Source organism: Saccoglossus kowalevskii, chromosome 19 (assembly GCF_978046115.1).
Source record: "Saccoglossus kowalevskii chromosome 19, keSacKowa6.1, whole genome shotgun sequence".
Lineage (NCBI taxonomy): Eukaryota > Metazoa > Hemichordata > Enteropneusta > Harrimaniidae > Saccoglossus > Saccoglossus kowalevskii.
The window spans coordinates 12084792-12105117 of NC_140659.1; the positions used below are offsets into that span (position 1 = coordinate 12084792).

General features: G+C 34.5%; 1 protein-coding gene across 1 annotated transcript; it reads left to right on the forward strand.

Moving 5' to 3' along the window:
* Positions 1–3648: 3648 nt before the first annotated feature.
* LOC100377095 (bifunctional heparan sulfate N-deacetylase/N-sulfotransferase-like) lies at positions 3649–19900 on the forward strand. The gene is made up of 12 exons (XM_002739783.4): positions 3649–3792; positions 6308–8281; positions 8599–8841; positions 9344–9529; positions 10448–10576; positions 11443–11625; positions 13188–13284; positions 13543–13666; positions 14453–14627; positions 15271–15441; positions 16152–16261; positions 16967–19900. Exons 2-12 carry the CDS (start codon positions 7277–7279, stop codon positions 17184–17186), a joined length of 2643 nt encoding a protein of 880 aa, XP_002739829.1. The 5' UTR covers positions 3649–3792; positions 6308–7276; the 3' UTR covers positions 17187–19900.
* The last annotated feature ends 426 nt before the right edge of the window (positions 19901–20326 follow it).

The following is a 20326-nucleotide window of genomic DNA, read 5'->3' on the forward strand; positions in this document are numbered from 1 at the left end:
CATTAAACATAATAGGACCTTGATGCAAGTCATTTTTTTTTCGGATCAAGTTCGAAATAGCCGACTGGCGGCCATTTTGTTTTAAAGAATTCAGTTCTGGATCCGTATCCGAGACATGTCTGGATTGATCAAGTTCAAACTTCACACACACAAGGTACATCATGTCACAAATATGTATGTGCATTTGTTTCATGATCTCATTAACGATAGCCAAATGGGGGGCCGCTTTAAGGCCGAAAATGCATTGAAATCACACATTTTCACCATTCCGGACCCGTATCTCAGTTATGCATGGATGGATTTTGTTCAAATTTGGTACATACATTAAACATAATAGGACCTTGATGCACGTCTTTTTTTTTTCGGATCAAGTTCGAAATGGCCGACTGGCGGCCATTTTGTTAAAGAATTCAGTTCTGGATCCGTATCCAAGACATGTCTGGATTGATCAAGTTCAAACTTCACACACACATGGTACATCATGTCACAAATAGATATGTGCATTTGTTTCATGATCTCATTAACGATAGCCAAATGGCGGCCGCTTTAAGGCCAAAAATGCATCAAAATCACGTATTTTCACAATTCCAGAACTGGATTTCAGTCATGCATGGATGGATTTTGTTCAGATTTAGCACAATGTGTTGTACATATGCAGGTGCATTTCGGTCATGATCTGCTTTGAATGTATATGTCACTCAAATATGAACGGAACGGGGACGTGTCATTGACAATGACTTGTTTATCTTAAAATAGTTTAGTATCGTTGTAAACTAAATTTGGCTTATTCATGACAAAAACTGCAACTACACTTTGCAAAATATCAAACAATTCAGCAATTTGGAAAATGAAGAAGAGAAAACACGATTTTCAGAATGCTTCATGCATGTATTGGTGACATTTATCAAACTTTCACTAACCAATATCTGTTAGTACAAATCACAAAGGATTGTGGGTAATCACAGTCATTCGGGGGGGGGCCTTTATGAGGTTTGAATACCTGTGTTTTTATACAGGTATCAAGGATTGTGGGTAATCACAGGCAGTCTGGGGGGCCCTCATGAGGTTTGAATACCTGAGTTTATATACTAGTTTTGATACTGCAAATGTTGATTTAGTGAAATTAAAAGTGCTTTACATTAGTCTATCTAGCAAACGACACTAGCGATTGTGCACAGTGCTGAACGTGTGTTAATTTACTTAAATACAAAAGATGAATTGTGTGCTCTGTGCTCATGGATAATTCAAAGTGCATCACTTGACATTGAAATGATCCTTCTAATTCATGTTTTTACCTAGAACCTTAAGTAGAAATCACAATAGCCCAATCGTCAGAAACTCGACCTTCTGTGGTGGAAGACCTGGGTTATGTAAATATGTAAATTTAAGCAACAGCCGTTACCGAGAACACTATTCCAATATTGCGTACATAAATTTAGATCGATTCCTATTCTGTGCATGTAAAAGTGGTTTCAACCGAAATAATGCACCAGTTTCAGACAAAATCAACAGTGTTACTCTGAGAAAACTGTAGTCGTAAATGACCCTGATGACATTTGTAGGTTTCTGAGTTGCGGTTTTCAGATCGTTTACAAAAATAAAAGATATGACTCAAATACGTTTTAAACCCCATCTTTGACATATGTGAATCAGTTCACATGCATTCTGAGGATCGAATTAAGCAATGACACCTTGTAAATGTATTGCATTATACAGTCAATGTTCTCTCTGTTGATTGCCCTTTAATCACGCTGGTAATTGTCTTGAAGGAGTATTTCAAATCTCGTTTGTACATCTCGTAGATCGTTCTTGTCGAATCGACCTTATAAAACAATCATCCATTAATGGTTTGTTTGTTTTCAAAAAACTTCGTATTAGATTCCATGACTTCGGGAAATTTTAGCGAATGTTGACGAATGGCAAGCTTTGAAGCTGTCATCATTCTAACACATTACGATCGGAATGATCCAACCTTTTTTCTCGGCCTTCTCTCTAGTTTACCAGTGACTGACATCTTTCAAGATGATTTGACGGCACACAGGGATACTCAAAGTAATGAAATTGTTACATACTCGTGTATTGTGTTTTGCTTTCTAATGTATTACTCATCGACATCACTGTTATCATTATTTCTCTTGTACCGAACTTGTCACAGAAAAAATACATCACAAATGTGTGCCTTTTATAATTTAGCTCATCATCTCTTGAGATAAAGAGACGTTGCCCTAGACGTCTAGCTACTTTTAATAGTTACTTTGAACAACAATAACCAAATATTATCTACTATATATATCCTCACGATGACCCCTAAATATAATTATGCATTTCAATGTCCGGCTGCATTGCTAGCTAATTACTAGTAGTTGAAAATATTGCCGATTTAGTGTCCCACCGACTAATGTGATGATAGTAATTTCTAGTTATAGCGCCACCAGTCAGTTTCCGTGCGATTTAGAATTGTGTTATCTTAATCTAAACGCCAATCTGGTAACTACCTTTGATATGTTCTCACTGGCTTGGTGTGCCATGACACTTGCGACGGGAGTCAGTCAAAACCTGCAGCCTTTTCGGTTATTTGTACATTTTCAGTCGACGGCGAGCCCAGCAACAAATGATAACAGATCAAAGACAAGCGCAAACAACAATGTCTATAAAATAAAATGTTGATGTTCGTTGCTCATTTCAAAATCCTATTTTTTGAAAGGTCGATGTTGCCACCACAGGCATGACTTCGAGAAATACAGCTAAACTTTAAATTGAGATTACTTGCCGCCAATTCATCAATTAAAATTACGCAACAAAACTAAAATGTTAGATTCCAAAATATGTCAGAAATTGACCGCCATTAACTTGAACCACGGACCCCTGGGGGATTCCTTGAATTCTGTTCTTTTTTTTTCCCTTTTATTGAGCGTTTATATTTTTTGATAGTGAAATAATTATGTTTAAAGAATGGATTATTTGGTTATTTAGGCAAATCTTTTGATACTCTAATTACTAGTAATTCTCTTCGTAATTCATACAGTCCATTTTCGATCGTCACGTTCAAACAGAGAATCCCGCGTCTGATTCAGTGACTTGACACCTTTTAAAAGATGATAAAACTAAATCACAACCGAACCGCGGGATTACTTTGAAATGTTCGGCTATTGGAACTTGCTTATACCTTTTGTTCATAGTATCGGAAACGTCAAAAGCTTCAAACACGTTGTTATCCACAATCACAGGTAATACGATCCTTTGTGAAGTAAACCAGTAGTGAGTATATGTACATGGGACGGTGCTCTATCACACCATTGCATGGAAGGTGTTTGATTGATTTTTGATTTCATACAACGCGAAATCCTAAAATAATTGCATTTGTTTGTCTCATCAAATCAAATTAATGGCAAAATAATTGACAAAAAATAATGATTATGATTTTGATATTTATGACAAATTAACTCTGCTACATCGTAATAACAAGATATTTTATTTTCTAGAAAAACGAACTTCACTACATCGTAATATTTTTTTAACTTTCACAAAAGCTCCAATAAGCTTTCGTGCAAAAGGCCCAACTCTGAAAAGAAACAAAATGTGAATTTGGCGAGGTATCTTTCAAATTTACAGCGCCCTCACATAATGCTCTGTATCTGAGGGGTCGCGACATTTGATGACGTGCAAGGGTCAAAGTGCATATTGTTATGGCGGATGTGAAGAACGTTTCACTATTTGGAAATCTCATTTATTTAATAATAACTTCCTGTCCTATGACTACTGATAGTTCATTATAACGAGGCACGCGTTAAGGTAAGGTCTTCGGTGACTTAAAACCTGACATATATTGAGTGTTTCATGGTGAATTTGTGTCTTTTCTTAACCAAAGACAGTAATGATTTAGATTTTGAGATTGACCACGTCGACGTCTGACTTGAGATAGCTAACTAATATCGGATCTTTGCTACTTTTGTATTGGCTATTGTACATCGGAATGCTGTCTACTACGCAGTGCTCAGAGCAGTACGTGTGTAACGGTACATCCAGACAACATATGGCTGTGACAGGCTAGTTATTTATTGTAAGGCAGTCGTAACGTCATGCATTAGATCTGTAGGCAAATCACAAGTGCCCGAGTGATACTGAATGTAAACATAGGAAACAGTGCTGAGGTCGGGGGTTCCATGATCAAAACGCTTGGAATGTTATCACACAAGGAGTTAGTCCTACTGACTGCTACAGCGGCAGAATTTCCCATATTGTAATACGTCCAACGTCCACTTTTCGGCAAACCAAAATAAGCACATACACAGACTACTTCAATTAAGAGCGTAAACATTTTCCTGGAAACTATTTTCTGATTAAATGGCTAGTTGATTAAAGTGTTTTATATATTATGTAATGTTAGAAAAAATGGGCGAAAAAAATCATTGCAGTCCTGTTGGTGACTATTCAATATCAACTTTAAAATAGTAAGATTATAATAATAAGAAAATTTCGCCAAACAAATCCCCGACACGAAACTGGACAGTTGATTTCTATTGGCATATCTTTCATGTCACTGTACGTAATTCAGCACATCTTGGTCAACTCGTAAAAACGACATCGTTTAACAATATCGGGGGCCTATTTTGTGTGAACCTTTCGTTTTATAGAATGTAAAACCAAAAAAGGCTGTTGTAAATTGAGCTGGTATTAAATAAATGGAAATTGATTATTTCTCTTGAAGAAGGCAGCCATAAGGTCACATGAACATGTCTTATTTTGTGAATGGTAAAGACAGTTGACTTTGGAGTTATTCTAAAGCGCAGAAATTGATGGCAGCGAAAATATTTACTATATACATTGTATGTATCAAATTAAGAATAGCAGTCTAGTTATTCCGTGACAATGTCGGCGTGTTACTGTCAATTTTATTTTCAGATCAACACCCACCATCAGAAATTATCATGTTATTAATATGCATTTAGAAGAGTATTCAATTGAATACTCTCAGCTCAACAAAGGCATTCCCATGATCTTTATAAATATTTATAAATTATAGTGGCAGTTGAATCCAACCAGCCAATCAACGAACAGAGTGTGCAGCGACGCCATTTGAAAACGTTTCAATATTATTCAATAGGTCAATAGAAACTTCTCATTTCAGTTTGAATTTTTAAGATATATTTATTAAGAGAAAGGAAATACCTTTGTTGTGCTGAGAGTACAAATTTGTTAAAGTTTGTTAATTTATCTATGGCGCACTCTAACTCACTAACCATTTTTTAGTTACGCTTCTTTAGCATTCACAGTAGTATCTAATAAAAAGGTGACTTATTTAACAATATAGCCAAAGTTATTGTCCTAGGGTTTGTCTTTTATCATAAGTGTCACTTTGATGAACCTGTTGTTTTAGATTAATGAATTGCATCAACAATCAGTAATACAAGTCAACTTTAGGCACTGTCCACAAAGTAGTTCCATTTATAGTCTGCTCCTTTCTATGTGCAATGTTGCAAAAATTTCCAATGTCACATTTTCATCCGTTTGGTACAAAATTTCGTTTGAATTCAATAAAATTTACAGAAAATGTGAACAAATTTACATAAATTTAAGCGGGAAAAAAAATTGGCACTCGAAGGGAAGAGTACAACATTTTTTACCATGCCATTGAAATATACCATGCTTGAACTTCAAGAAACAATACAGGGTATTAATGTGTTATTGTAACTGCATTTATTTCCAGAAACAAATTATTTGTTAATTTTTTAAATTAGTGAAAATTGTGAAATTTTGTAGTGACTTTCGTGAAATTTTGCTTCCACAGATACCATAAAATCCTGAAATCTCAAAGAAATTTCAAAAATAATATTTAATTGGTTTACATTAACTATATTTCTCTTATTACAAAATATGTATGCAAATTAGTATTATTACAAAAGTAGATGTGTAAATTAGATATGGTTTCAGAAAAATTAATTAATATGCAAATTGGCCATGTGGTTTGGGCATTTACCACAAGAGAACTCTGCAGTATTCATGCATACAAAAATGAGTACCGGTAATTGGTTAATGTTCATAGTTTGTTTTCAGTGTCAAAAGAAATTAATTCATTATAATACCGCCACCCCCACCCCTACCCACCGCTCATAGGGAGTGCGTACAGTTGATCATAGTTCCTGGGTTCCCTGTGGTTCGTCAGTATGTAAGGGAGTGCGTGTAACAGTATATGAAAACAGACTGACATTCAGAAATGTATTTGTAAGTTTTATTGGAAAATGAACTGGACTTTCAGAATGTCATCTGTATCACAGAATCAATTTATAATTATGTTTTTGTTTTTCAGAAATATTCAACCTCACTTGGCTGTGGTGTGGAGACCATGACAACAACCTATTTATTGCTGATTGTTACAAATACTTGCTGAAATACCAATACTGACATTACAAAGTACCAATACAGATGTTACAAAGTACCAATACTGATGTTACAAAGTACCAATACTCCAGTTACATAGTACCAATACTACTGATACCAACAACCAATACTGCTGTTACAAATTACAAATACTACTGATACAACTTGTCAATATTTCTTTTCCTCATTACAGATTCACTCATGGAACACCAACAGTAAATTTATCAATTACTGAAAACTTATTACTATGTAATTAGCCATTATATTACTGTGTAATATTACTATTTGATATTAAGATTAATTTTGTAATTGATAATTATAATCATTAACTTTAGTAACGTTACTAATTATTCATTACAGTACCATTACTTATTACAACAAAATAGAATTATTAATTACTGAATACATTACCATTCCCATATGGTGCTATTAATAAGTATTCATTACTACACAGTATTGTTACTGTATACTCACTAGTACTGTTACATTACTGGACAGTATCACTTTGAAATATCATTACTGACAATATCATTACTGACATCATTACTGACAATATCATTACTGACAATATCATTACTGACAACATCATTACTGACAACATCATTACTAATTATCATTAATGACAGTTACCATTACTAAGTACCATTACTGACAATTACCATTACAAAATATTATTACTGACAACTACCATTACTAAGTATCATTATTAACAACTATCATTTCTGAATACCAATGCTAACTAGTATAGTACATGACTACCTCTAGCACACAGCACCAATGCTATACAACCTTATAATGTTATCAGAAATATAATTGAAATATTCATACAATATTTCTTGATATGAATGTACATAATAAAACTACTTGTCTTTAGTATCAGGTTACTATAAAAAGTGCAATGTTTTTAAGACGCTTTAATCGGATTGTAAGCTATATACGGCTACGTTGTATCAGCCAACCAACCATCAAAAAAAGTATTCTATTACTTTTGTGTGTGAGCCTTGTAACATTATGGATATTGGTTTATTACGTATCAAACACTAGTTTCCCACAAGAACGCAATGTAGAGTTACAGACAGACATCCAGTGTAAACTGCTTCCACATGCTTCATTTGCCAGTCAAGACAAGCATAAACTCACTGGTTCTTTTAACGTTAAAGCAAAAGCATTAATATTCATAGAGAGCTCGTTGTCAAAGCCTGGACAACAGATTTTGTCACTGCTAGTGGCTCAGAAATTTAGGTATCACACTGAGATTGCAAACAGTAAAAACTTGCCAAGTTTGTCGAGCAGTGGTCACGGATTATTTTCAATTATCATTTTTGAAAATCTGGATGTCTATATCAACCTGGACCAATGGAACAGGGAATTATTGGACAAGTACTGCTTGGAATACAGTGTTGGCGTCTTGCTGTTTACCACTACTAAGGACGAAACTTTATTCAGCGAACAAGTCGGTAACTTCCCGCTTTTTATGCACTCCAATCTTGGTTTACGTGACTATGAGTTGAATCCAAACTCTGATGTTCTGTATATCACACGGCCAGGTGAAACGCTCTATGGTTATTTACCTGGTTTTGATTGGACGGTTTTCCAGACCAACCACAGTACTTACGAAGCCATAGCATATGCAAGAACCAGTACCATGGAGTATGTAAATCTCGGCTATCCACAGTTGCTGCATACTACCGTTCTATTAGATCGTGGATACCTTGATGGTATCAGGAGAATTTTCTTTGGCAATGGATTAAAGTTTTGGCTTCACAATTTGTTATTTCTGGACAGTTTATCTTACCTATCACACGGGAGACTGAGTCTGGGTCTGGAAAGATACATACAGATTGATATTGATGATATATTTGTCGGAGCCACAGGAATAAGAATGAAAGTTAGCGATGTTGAGGTATGTTTTTTTTTTTAAAAAAAATTCACACAATATGCACAATTCCATGCTTGGCTTTCTTCAATTTTAGAGCCAGACTGATGAAACTCTTATAATTACAGAATTAGAATTTTTCGGAACAATTTTGACAAGAATCAAACAAGAATACCGTACTTGAATAATTAGCATAAATTAGCATAAATAATTCAGTATTAGCATAAATTGGCATAACTAATTTAGTATTAGCATAAATTAGCATAAATAATTCAGTATCGATTTTATGAACTTGAATCCTATTTGAATTGCTATTTTTGTTGTTGCTTGTCTTGTTTCTGCAGGCATTAATACAACACCAAGATGAGATGCAAGCCCAAATACCAGGTTTTCACTTCAATCTTGGATTCTCAGGGAAATTTCTCCATTCAGGCAGTGACCAAGAAGACGATGGAGATGATGCGCTCTTAGTAAACGCGCATCGGTTCTGGTGGTTTCCTCATATGTGGAATCACATGCAGCCTCACCTCTATAGCAACGAAACAGCCTTGCGTACCGAGATGGTCAGGAACAGACAATTTGCTAAGGTATGGTCGAAAAAAAGCATTTACAAACTTTTTGTGTTGCTGTTGTCTCTGACGTGTTTGAAATTAGCGGTATGTATATGACATCTTTATATCATAATGGCAATTTAATGCAATATCATGGCCAGCTCCGATGAAATACAAGTATCTGCATAATCAAGTTTCATCCAAAGTTTCTAAATGGGGAATGCTTTTGACCTCTCATTGCACGTGTTAAATATTTTGTTCTTGAAGGATTAAATCAGCGAAAAATAAAATCGAATGAAAATTTTGTTTGCAAAAAAACATTGAATCAAAGTCACATAAATTCCATGAAATTTTATCTCCATAAACGCTAAATCATATCGCAGAAATTGATGTCAGCAAAAGCTGTTATCAGGAAAAAATGAGATGTATGCAAAACTTCTGTCTGGCATTGTCGTTGTTGTCATTGTCATCGTTTAACAATATATTGCATTCTATTGATAACATGCTCACCGAGCATTGAATATCATTGGTTTTCCAGGACTACTCCATCCCAGTTGAAAAGTTCTACTCAGTAGCACCACATCATTCCGGTGTTTATCCAATACATACTCAATTGTATGAAGCCTGGAGAAAAGTGTGGAATATACGGGTGACAAGTACTGAAGAGTATCCTCATCTCAGACCTGCTATCAAGAGACGAGGTTTCATACATAGAAATATCATGGTTAGTATATTAACTAAATTTGAGGTTGTTTGAAGTCTGCCCTCTAACAGTACTATAGCTTGAGTCAAAATAGAATTACATAAATCAAGTTGAGTTGTTAAAGGGTGGTGGTCATTGTGCCGCGCATGTGCGACATTTGTGTTGATAAACATTGATTTTCCCACAATCCAATGCGCTCTTCTAATAGAAATCACAAGTATGAGGTTTGGCCTGGGCCCAACTTGCACTGATTACCATCGGTGACTCCTTCAATAACTTCCAATCACCTAAAAATTGTCCAATTAAGGCTTGGTTACATCTCATTTTGTACTCTACGCAACAGTCAAAGCAGACATCTTTGTGTTGTGTATGTCTGTTGGGCCATTTCTCAGGCTTCCTTTGACTGATCTCATACAAACTGAACACAAGGACCATGTATGATGACTTACATATGCACTTCAATTTTTTTTTACCAGTTAATCAAATATGGCTGAGTGTCTGACATTTTGGTCCTCAAATTTGTTAATTTCTGATACCTAAACATTCAAACTTTGTATCATGATCATGTATATTGGGTTACAGGTGCACATGATATATAAAAATGTCCTTGTCTATCTCTCTATTGTTTTTATCCTAGGAGAATATACTGCCACCTAGTGGGGGATCTTGTTTTCTCATTTGTTTTTTATTCTGGGAGAGTATACTGCCATAGTGAGAGAACTTGCTTTTCCTGATGTTTTTAATATTGTGAAACTATACTGCCATCTTAGTCAGAGAACTTGTATTCCTTTGTTTTTAATATCAAGGAATTATATTTCCATCTAGTAAGAAAACTGCTTTCTCTGTTTTTAATACTGGGAAAATATACTGCTATATTTTATTGATTTACTTTTAGGATATTCTAGAAAATATTCTCACCATTATTTATTGATTTTCCAGGTTTTACCGCGGCAGACCTGTGGTTTATTTACTCACACATTATTCATGAATAAGTATCCCGGCGGAAGAAGTAAATTAGATGCTAGTATCCATGGCGGCGAATTATTTATGATTGTTGTCAATAATCCTGTAAGTTGACTAATATTAATTTTAATATAATTTGTTGTGATACTGCATTGGAGTTTTATTACGTAAAATAAAATCTGTTTTGCTCTTTTTCGCCTCTTACCATGTGTGACATCATTGTCCATATTGCAGTCTTGATTTAAAATTGCAGAGCTCAAAATTATCCTTATCCAAAAGTACAGTGATAACCAATTCATTATGCTAGGCCTACCATTTGCCAAAATTAATAACCCAACAAGAAATTTTTAAGTAATTAAACATGTCTTTTCACTAATATACCAAAATTATAAGTTGTCCCACACAAATTAAGCTGATTGGTATGCATGGTTTCAAGAACAAAAACCACTGACGGACTACGTAATCAGCTTTTGAAATTGGTAGGCTACTCAAGATCTTAAGAAAATATGTTAATTTCGAGCCCTGTGACATATTCATCAAACTCTTGCATAATTCTACAGAGAGATTGGGTATTTGCATATACATAAATACTGCGTCCAATCAGATATGGCACAGCATATGACAATGGAAATAACTCAAAATTGCACTGTACTGTGCAAAGATACAACATTTTTGGGTTGTGTACTGCTGCAATTCAAGAGACTTGGATTACAATGTATATAGTGACTTCAATTTCAGTTTTGGTGATCACTCAATGCCCTGCTCACATTCCATGTATGCAGATTTGTTTTAGGATTTAGATTCATTCTAAGCGTTAAGGCTGCTCTATTGGTAACTGAAATGAACACTCTCTCTGTTGCTATGGGAAAACAGTCTGTAGTGGTTGCTGGGGATGTATATTTATTATTATGGTATTATTTTTAGATGTAATAATATAATTTAACTACCAGCACTTTTTGTTTTATTTATAGATAAATATTTTTATGACTCATCTTTCAAACTATGGTAATGACAGGCTGGCTTTATATACTTTTAAAAGTGTTATTAAGTTTGTACAATGTTGGACCAATCTGCAGTTTATTTCAATACCTCCGCTAGAATTAGCAAACAAATACTTTTCACTATATCCAGAAGAGAAGGACCCAATATGGCAGGTTAGTTAAATGAGTAATTGTTATTAACATATCGTCTTCATTTTGGCTATCCAGAGGATGTCTTAACCATTTCAAAACCAGTTCCCTCTTTTCATCACCGATTCACGAAATAGTCTCGTTTATAGTCTGCACTTTCCTGCAGAAGATTAGGACAAATATAGCAAAATTTTTGGAGTAAAAACTGACAATTGGCTGAAATTTTGTCTGGTGGCTTCAAAATTAGGATTCATTTCCAGAAATACTGAAGTATATATGAAAAAAGTCCAGAATGTCTGGTGGTGAAAAGGTTAACAAGGGTAGATCAGGTGATAAGGGCATGAACCTAGGGTGAAGGCAATGAAGTTACTACTGATCATATCAGAACACGAGACAAATGCATATTACTAGAAATACAGGCTGGTACTGGGGATGAGTAAAGAAACACAGTCGTCTTATTCCAATTTCGCGTATATTTCTTACATGCAATTAACATCACAAGCGACTCGTATCTTACACAGCATAGTGGGACGACTGCCACAGGATTAGAATGTTCACTACATGAACAGAATCGCAAGCCAAATAAACGCATTTATTCGGTTTCCACCTGGAACCATAGTTGCTGCTGAGTCTTGATTACATTCTGTGATGCTCCTTTAACAAGTGCTTAAAATATTTTCATTTATTGAAGAGTAGAGAAAAGTTTGTGGTTTGTTAGTCCCCGTTTGGACATAGTCCGAAAACGAGGACTTATAGTTTGCCCTGTGTGCGTCCATGCGTCCGTGATCACCTGTATCTCGAACATGCATGGACCGATTAAGTTCAAACTTCACTCATACATCACACATTATATGGGACATATGCACATGCATTTTTTTCATGATCCGTTTAACGATAGCCGAATAGCGGCCATTTTAAGGCCGAAAATGCATCAAAATCGCACATTTTTACCATTCCGGACCCGGATCTCAGTTATGCATGGACGGATTTTGTTCAAATTTGGTAAACACATTAAACATAATAGGACCTTGATGCACGTCATTTTTTTTCCGGATCAAGTTCGAAATGGCCGACTGGCGGCCATTTTGTTTTAAAGAATTCAGTTCTGGATCCGTGTCTGAGACATGTCTGGATTGATCAAGTTCAAACTTCACACACACATGGTACATCATGTTACAAATAGATATGTGCATTTGTTTCATGATCCGCTTAACAATAGCTGAATGATGGCCATTTTAAGGCCGAAAATGCATCAAAATCACGTATTTTCACAATTCGGGAACCGGATCTCAGTCATGCATGGATGGATTTTGTTCAGATTTAGTACAATGTGTTGTACATATGCAGGCGCATTTCGGATCATACCACTGAAAGTGGTCTGAGATTTCGGTCATGATCTGCTTTGAATGTATATGTCACTCAAATATGAACGGAACAGGGACGCGTCATTGACAATGACTTGTTTGTTCTAATCAAAATCACATAAGAATTTGTCTTTGTAGTATTTGAATGACAAATCATCAAATAAACAACTGTATCAAATGTTAATTACATAGAACAATTTTAATGCTATTGTACTTTTCTAGAACCCATGTGATGATAAACGCCACTTAGCTATATGGTCTGAAAATAAGTCATGTGATAGACTCCCTAAGTTTTTAGTTATAGGACCTCAAAAAACTGGTAAGTTGAGACACTTCAGCATGTAATCAAGTCTAGAATTTGAGTAAACTGATTTGATAATCTTCGCTGCTTCAACATTTCATGGTTTTTCCTGATTTCTGCAATTTTCAAAAATTCATCTCTCATGAAATTACAGCAATTTACACTATTTTCTTGTGAGAATCGCTGGTTGTGGATAGTGACTCTATATGTTCTTCCTCTGTATAAAAAAAACAACAGAATTAATGATATGTCTTCTATTTCTTGTTTTGCTCACAGGGACCACAGCATTATACAGTTTTCTGAGTATGCACCCATCTATAATGAGTAATTTTCCAAGCACCAAAACATTTGAAGAAGTACAGTTTTTCAGCGGAGCAAATTATCACAGGGGAATAGATTGGTATGTTTTATTCAGATTGTTTATCAGGGAATATGTGTGATAAGTTATCTACTAAATTATGGCTGGTTATGTACTAATTTGACACTGGTTTCCTTGGAGACGTTCAAGCATCATGATACTTGTTTTTTTACTTGAATTTGAACATGTGAAACTTTTTTGCTCTGCTTCATACAAAGCATCATGGGAAAAGGACCAATTTACTGTATCATGCAAAGCATCATGGGAAAAGGACCAATTTACTGTTTCATGTAATGCATCATGGGATGGGATAAATTTTCTGTTTCATGGAAGTAGGGTGAATTTTCTGTTTCACACCATGCACTATGGGGAAATTATGAATTTTATGTTGCATGCAGTGCATTATGGGAAAAGTTGTGCATGTCTCCTAGGAAAATCAAATTTTCTGTTTCGCATGAAAGCATTGTATATGGTGACTGATGTCTTCTCTTGTTTTAAATAACTAAATAGATTATCATTATGTCCTGGAATTAGGATTCTGTTTTTTTCAATATTTTGTTGAACTATAGTTACACACCTTTGAATATTCAAAATTGACGTCTTCCCTTCTGAGCAAACATTAATTTAGGCAGTAACCCAAAGTAAATTTTTTTCATTTCACAGAATTGTTTTCTTCATTTAAAAAAAAGTTTGATCAAGTCATGCAGACAATGGGGAAATGATGTCCATTTGAACTAAAATTATCGAAAAGAAAGGGGGTCAAAAGGTTGAATATTGTCATACAATTTTGACCAAATAGTTAGAACGGTACAAATCTGTTCTTTTTAGGTACATGGAGTTCTTTCCATTGCCTAATAACAGTTCAACACACTACGTGTTTGAGAAGAGTGCAACGTACTTTGATAACCATCAAGTAGCTGAGAGAGCGTACGCGATGTTACCTCGTGCCAGGATTGTCACAATTCTCCTCAGTCCTTCCAAACGTGCTTATTCATGGTATCAGGTAAGAATAACTTAGTTAAGTTATGAATGCTTGTTTGTTTCAAATGCTATGCATTATGTTTAATATGTAATTAATAGCATTCATACAATTCAGAATCTTACTAAAAATAGAATTGCCGTAATCATAGGTATCATTATTAATTTTGTTATCATGTGGCTAAACTCGGTGAGTTGTTTTGAACCACGAGGAAGTTTATTGTACTGGTTTCTGAAATATTATGAAGTTATCACAAAGTTTGTACGAAGGCAGTATGGCGACCATATCGACTGATCATAGCATAGATTGATACATTCCCGTATTGTTGTTTTGGCTTGTCGTAATAATTTTATGAGCGATAAATGCCCAAAATGGAAACAAAAATTTTCGAGCTGTCTGAAAGTTTGCATTCAGTGACACAGTTTCAGTTCTCTATTACATGCTGCAGCGTTTCAATGTCTGGTGTAGACAAAGTAAAAATATTCAAATAAGATCAATAACTTAGAATATGTCAATATTGGTGATGTAGGTTTTACCCCAAATAAGGAAAAATGTAAACTGGGGGCTGTTGTGTTTTGGATGAATGCAGATATGGCTTTTTGTGGAATGGTAAATTCTATTTTTTTTCAATGCTAAATGAATAGAAATGCATCTCATTCATTGATAGCACATGAGGGCCCATGCTGACCCAACTGCTTTGAACTACAGTTTCTTTGAAGTTGTGTCTGCCTTGGAGGGTGCTCCAAAAGCTGTGAGAGATCTTCAGAATAGATGCCTCAGACCCGGAATGTATGCTGAGCATTTGGATAGATGGCTTTCATATTATCCACCAAATCAGGTACGTTATTGTCAACCCTCTCACTCCTGTGAGATTTGTATCCTTCCACAAAATAATCCGTGAATGGTAATATGTCGTGTACAAACCATTGATAACAGCATGCAGATAGCGGGGAAATAAATGTTTAGTTAATCATGAATTTATTTTCCTGCTGTCAAGGTGCAGTTAATGATTAGCATATATGTCATAAAATGTTTCCCCTAGTGTGTTTTGGTACCACAAAGTTCATTTTGGTTTTGTTGCATGAATTAAATAATATGAAACACACACAACACTGCTAATGCCCTAGGAATTCAAATATTTGTCCACATCCATCCATCCATCTGCAAGTATATCTGCAATTGCATCTCAAACAAGTTGAAATTTCACACTAACGTCATGCCAAACATGCACTCATGTATTTGTTTCATGATGCAATTCAAGATGGCCGAATGGTGGCCATTTTATAGCTATATTTCTTTCATTCCAAAATGGCATCTCTGTTGTACATTAACAGATTAAACTTTGTACATAAATTAAACACCACAAGACCTTGATCCCCATCATTTTGTTTTACAAATCAGATGGCACACCTCAACTGATTGCAATCAAATTTTACACACACACTTTCTTTTGAAGTTTTGATTCAAAATGGCCGATACATTTCAGTTTTGTATACTATTGCACAATAGGGACTGTGTCATGACTTGTTTTGTTGTGTTTCTATTCAGCTTTTAATTTTGGATGGAGAATTATTGAAAAATGATCCAGTGTCTGTGATGAACAAGGTTCAACGATATCTAAAGATAAAGCCATTTTATAACTACGAACAACATCTGAAGTAAGTTTGTGATTTAATAATACTATAGTAGCATTAATTTCCATTGGGACTAATCTCACTTTGAATATTTTGAGCGTCGCACATTCACTAGATTGAATTTATTGCCACCAACATTGACAAAGAAATTCTGCTGCTGTCATTGGAGATTCAGAGTACAATAATTTCCTGGATCTGCATTTATTAATTATTCAAATTTATGTTATTGCATTTCACGTGATTAATGTCAGCACAATAAAAATGAATAAAGAAATTTAAGTCAATGTATAAGCTACTTACAAGATTGTGCCTGATTGGCTACCCAATGCTAACATCTGACAGTTAGACCAATCAGAGAACAGCTTGTTTGTTGAAAGGTTTTTTCAATGGATTAAATTTTGCCATGTATATATGTTTTGACTTAACTGAGAAATGTTGGCAGGTGTTATCAAAAAGTTCCATCAATGCGTCAAAAAAATTGTCAAATTAATATTTATTTATTTTCAAATTCTGGGGTCTTTTCCTTTTTTTTATTTTCAACCAAATGAACGTAGATGCGTACATTTGGGTTTTAAAATTAATATTATAGTTTTTTCAATTATCAGCAGGTCTCAGGAATTCATCTGAACACTGTTAAAATTACAGTATCTCACTACATAGCTAACACGAAAGTTATCCTCTCAATATAAATTAATATTTTCCCATCTTTTTTTTTTCTATTTTAAACAGATTCGACAGCAAGAAAGGGTTCTACTGTCAGATATTGCCTGAAGGAAAAACTAAATGTCTCGGTAAAAGTAAAGGCAGAAACTATCCTATCATGGATTCACAGTCACAGAAATTCCTACAGCAATATTACAAACAGCACAATATAGAGTTATTTAAATTACTGAGTAGACTTGGACAACAACTACCTGAGTGGTTACAGGATGAGTTACAAGTTATCTAGAAATAAAATGGAGGATAAGGATCTTGAATGGAGAACTGAGAGTGTGTAAAAGGGGTCAGCAATGGAACGTCTGCTTTTCCAGGGTGTAGGGTGCTGAAATATATACAGGGATATATATATATATGGTTGAAGTATTGGTTTTTTGGTGCTGATGGTACAAATGCAAAGAAAGTCCATTGATAATACTGCAAGTTTTTAACCTTGGCAGAATATCAAAGTTTTTGGCTCACTTAATACAATAATGTATTTACTCTAATACATACACATGTGTGTCTATATTCATAAAAGTCATTTTTGAATCAACATATATTAAATGCAATTTTAAGTTTATTTTTTGCTTCTGTTGGAGTAAATACTGTATGCTTTTCACCCTTTGAGTACCAGGTCAACTTTTGTCACCAATCAGAAATTAAAACTTAACACGATTTTTTGATAACTTTGATCAAGACTTGTAGCCAGCAGCAAATAATGTCCATTTGGTCCAAAAAGAAATTCAAGAAAAATACATAAAAACGGGCAAAATATTTAATAGAAGCATGTCTTCATCCTACCATATTAGGAAATGTGAATTCTAAATATGGAATGATTACGCCCATAAGTGTCTTCTAATAATAAAAACAAACATTGCTGCCACTAGGGTTTGATCAAACTCCATACAGAGAAGTTCGCTGATTCTGTTCTAAACTTTTTAGATTTCGTCATTCCCATGATGTATCCTTGGTAGGAAAAGATGTATAATAATAAGGTTATTACGAAGATACATCAAAGTATGCACTCAAACAGTATGCTGTCGCTGTGCTGTCTTCGCGCATACTTTGAGGTATCTTCGTAATAACCTTATACTATTACAAGTCATGCATGATCCACACACAGTGAAGATAATATGTTGTCTGTCCAGCCTTGATGTATTCTACTATTCTCGGGAGGAAACATCTGTGCAAATGTACCTATGTGTGATGAAACAAATGTTGTGGTGCCAGCAATCAGAAGTTAATCATTTCTGAAACATAAATGTCATTATACCCATACCCAATACATTTTGCTGTGTTTATGATGACAATTTATTTTCATTCATACCTGTGTTGTTTCAATGAACAAAATATATTCATTATTCATTTAAGAAAAAGAAACTGACAGTCAATGACTGTGCTGTGTGTCTAATTGGCCAGAAGAGAGTGGAAATGCTACCTTGGCCATTACTATGTAAACGTATTCCAATGAAGTCTTCGTACTAAATTCAGTGCATGAAAATATACCTTGTTGAGAAATGATAATTCACAGTGGACGGTGACCATCATGTCTTTTATAGCTATACTGATCAAAAAGATAAGATTTTCAGGTTGGAACCACAAAATCCTCTTTAATCTAATAATATGATTTATGATGCAAAAGAGAATTATTCATTGCTATTTTACCAAAAGTGACTGCCCTGAGAAAAAAATCATGATGAAAATTTGGTAATATAAAATGTGTATCCTCTATTTCCGTATATTTTTTTTATTGTCACATGTGCAATTTCTACTCTTGTAATATTGTTCCCTGGTTGGGTTTTGATGTATGTCATGCAGATGAAATGCAACATAATGCTGTAAAATATACCTCACAATTATAACTATTCATGACCAAGCCTAGTATCAAATTGATTTTCTCCAATTTTTGTATTTACTAGATCTCTAAACATTTGTTACTATGTGAATATGTTTCTTGTGAGCCTTCCTCATGCAAACATGCAGTTGTGACGACAGTGTTTTTTTAAGCGTTTGTACAGTAACCCTAATTGATTCATATATATTTAGCGTGTGTATACTAGCTTCTTATATGATTCATTTCTGAGAAGTCTCTGCATAATAATGTAATACTCTGTATATATGATGTAATACTCTGCATATATTATGTAATGCTTCTGCATATATAATGTAATCCTCTGCATATATGATGTAATCCTCTGCATATATGATGTAATACTCTGCATATATGATGTAATTCTCTGCATATATGATGCAATGCTCTGCATATATGATGCAATGCTCTGCATATATGGTGCAATGCTCTGCATATATGATGCAATGCTCTGCATATATGATGTAATGCGCTGCATATATGATGTAATCCTCTGCATATATGATGTAATCCTCTGCATATATGATGCAATGCTCTGCATATATGATGCAATGCTCTGCATATATGATGCAATGCTCTGCATATATGATGTAATGCTCTGCATATATGATATAATACTCTGCATATGTAATGTAATATGTGACGCGCTTCATTTGATATACCAGTCATGCTCTTCATATATAATGTGATGCTCTGCATATGTGATGTAATGCTAATATGTGATGTAATGCTCTACATATATAGTGCTTGCTTGCTGTGACGTGTACCCACAGCTGACTTGTCATGGGTTCCATGCATCATTGATATAAAGGTCTTCCCATCACTCGTACAGTCATTTTTGCTTCAATTATGTTACATGCTAAATATATAAAGTATTTTAATATTTATAATGGCATTTCTCAGTGTACTTCCATATGCCATCTACATGAAAATAAAATGTCTACTCTTTTTATGCATTGTGTATATTTTGTGTAAAAAATAGAATTTTATAGGAAATTTTTCAATCTATGTATCATCAGCCAACATGAACAAAGGGATCAAATATGTAAATGCATGATAATATCATTGAACTAATTAGAAAAACAAAATTCCAAGCTCTCTGGGTATTGTTAGCATATATGTAGCATTCTAAGATATCACAAGGTTTATTATAATATAATGGTCACCATTCGGCCATTTTGCATACAGTCTGCAAAACAAAGGGATGTTCACCAAGGTCCTAATAATGTGTATTGTAATGCAGTGTGTCCTATATTAAAGCCGATATGATGCAACAGAAAATCATGCATTGATATAGTGATCTTAAAAAAAAATCTTAAAACTGCAATAGCTGTGATTTAGAAAATAATTTTGTTTAAATACAATAACATAAAGATGACCAAATCAAATATGGTTTTAAACACAAGTTCATGGACAAAGATTAATGTCACATGAAATGCAATGATAAAATTAAGGGTTAAGGAACCATTTCGTTAAAATTGGTCATGTGTTGGGAACCATAGAAAATGTACGAGCACACT

Excerpts from the sequence above, each read along its gene's own strand:
- LOC100377095 (XM_002739783.4), top strand. The coding sequence starts at position 7,277 with ATGTTTTTAAGACGCTTTAATCGGATTGTAAGCTATATACGGCTACGT. Across the intron at positions 11,626-13,187 it reads AGAAGGACCCAATATGGCAG|AACCCATGTGATGATAAACG; the intron begins GTTAGTTAAATG and ends GTACTTTTCTAG. Across the intron at positions 13,285-13,542 it reads TATAGGACCTCAAAAAACTG|GGACCACAGCATTATACAGT; the intron begins GTAAGTTGAGAC and ends TTTTGCTCACAG.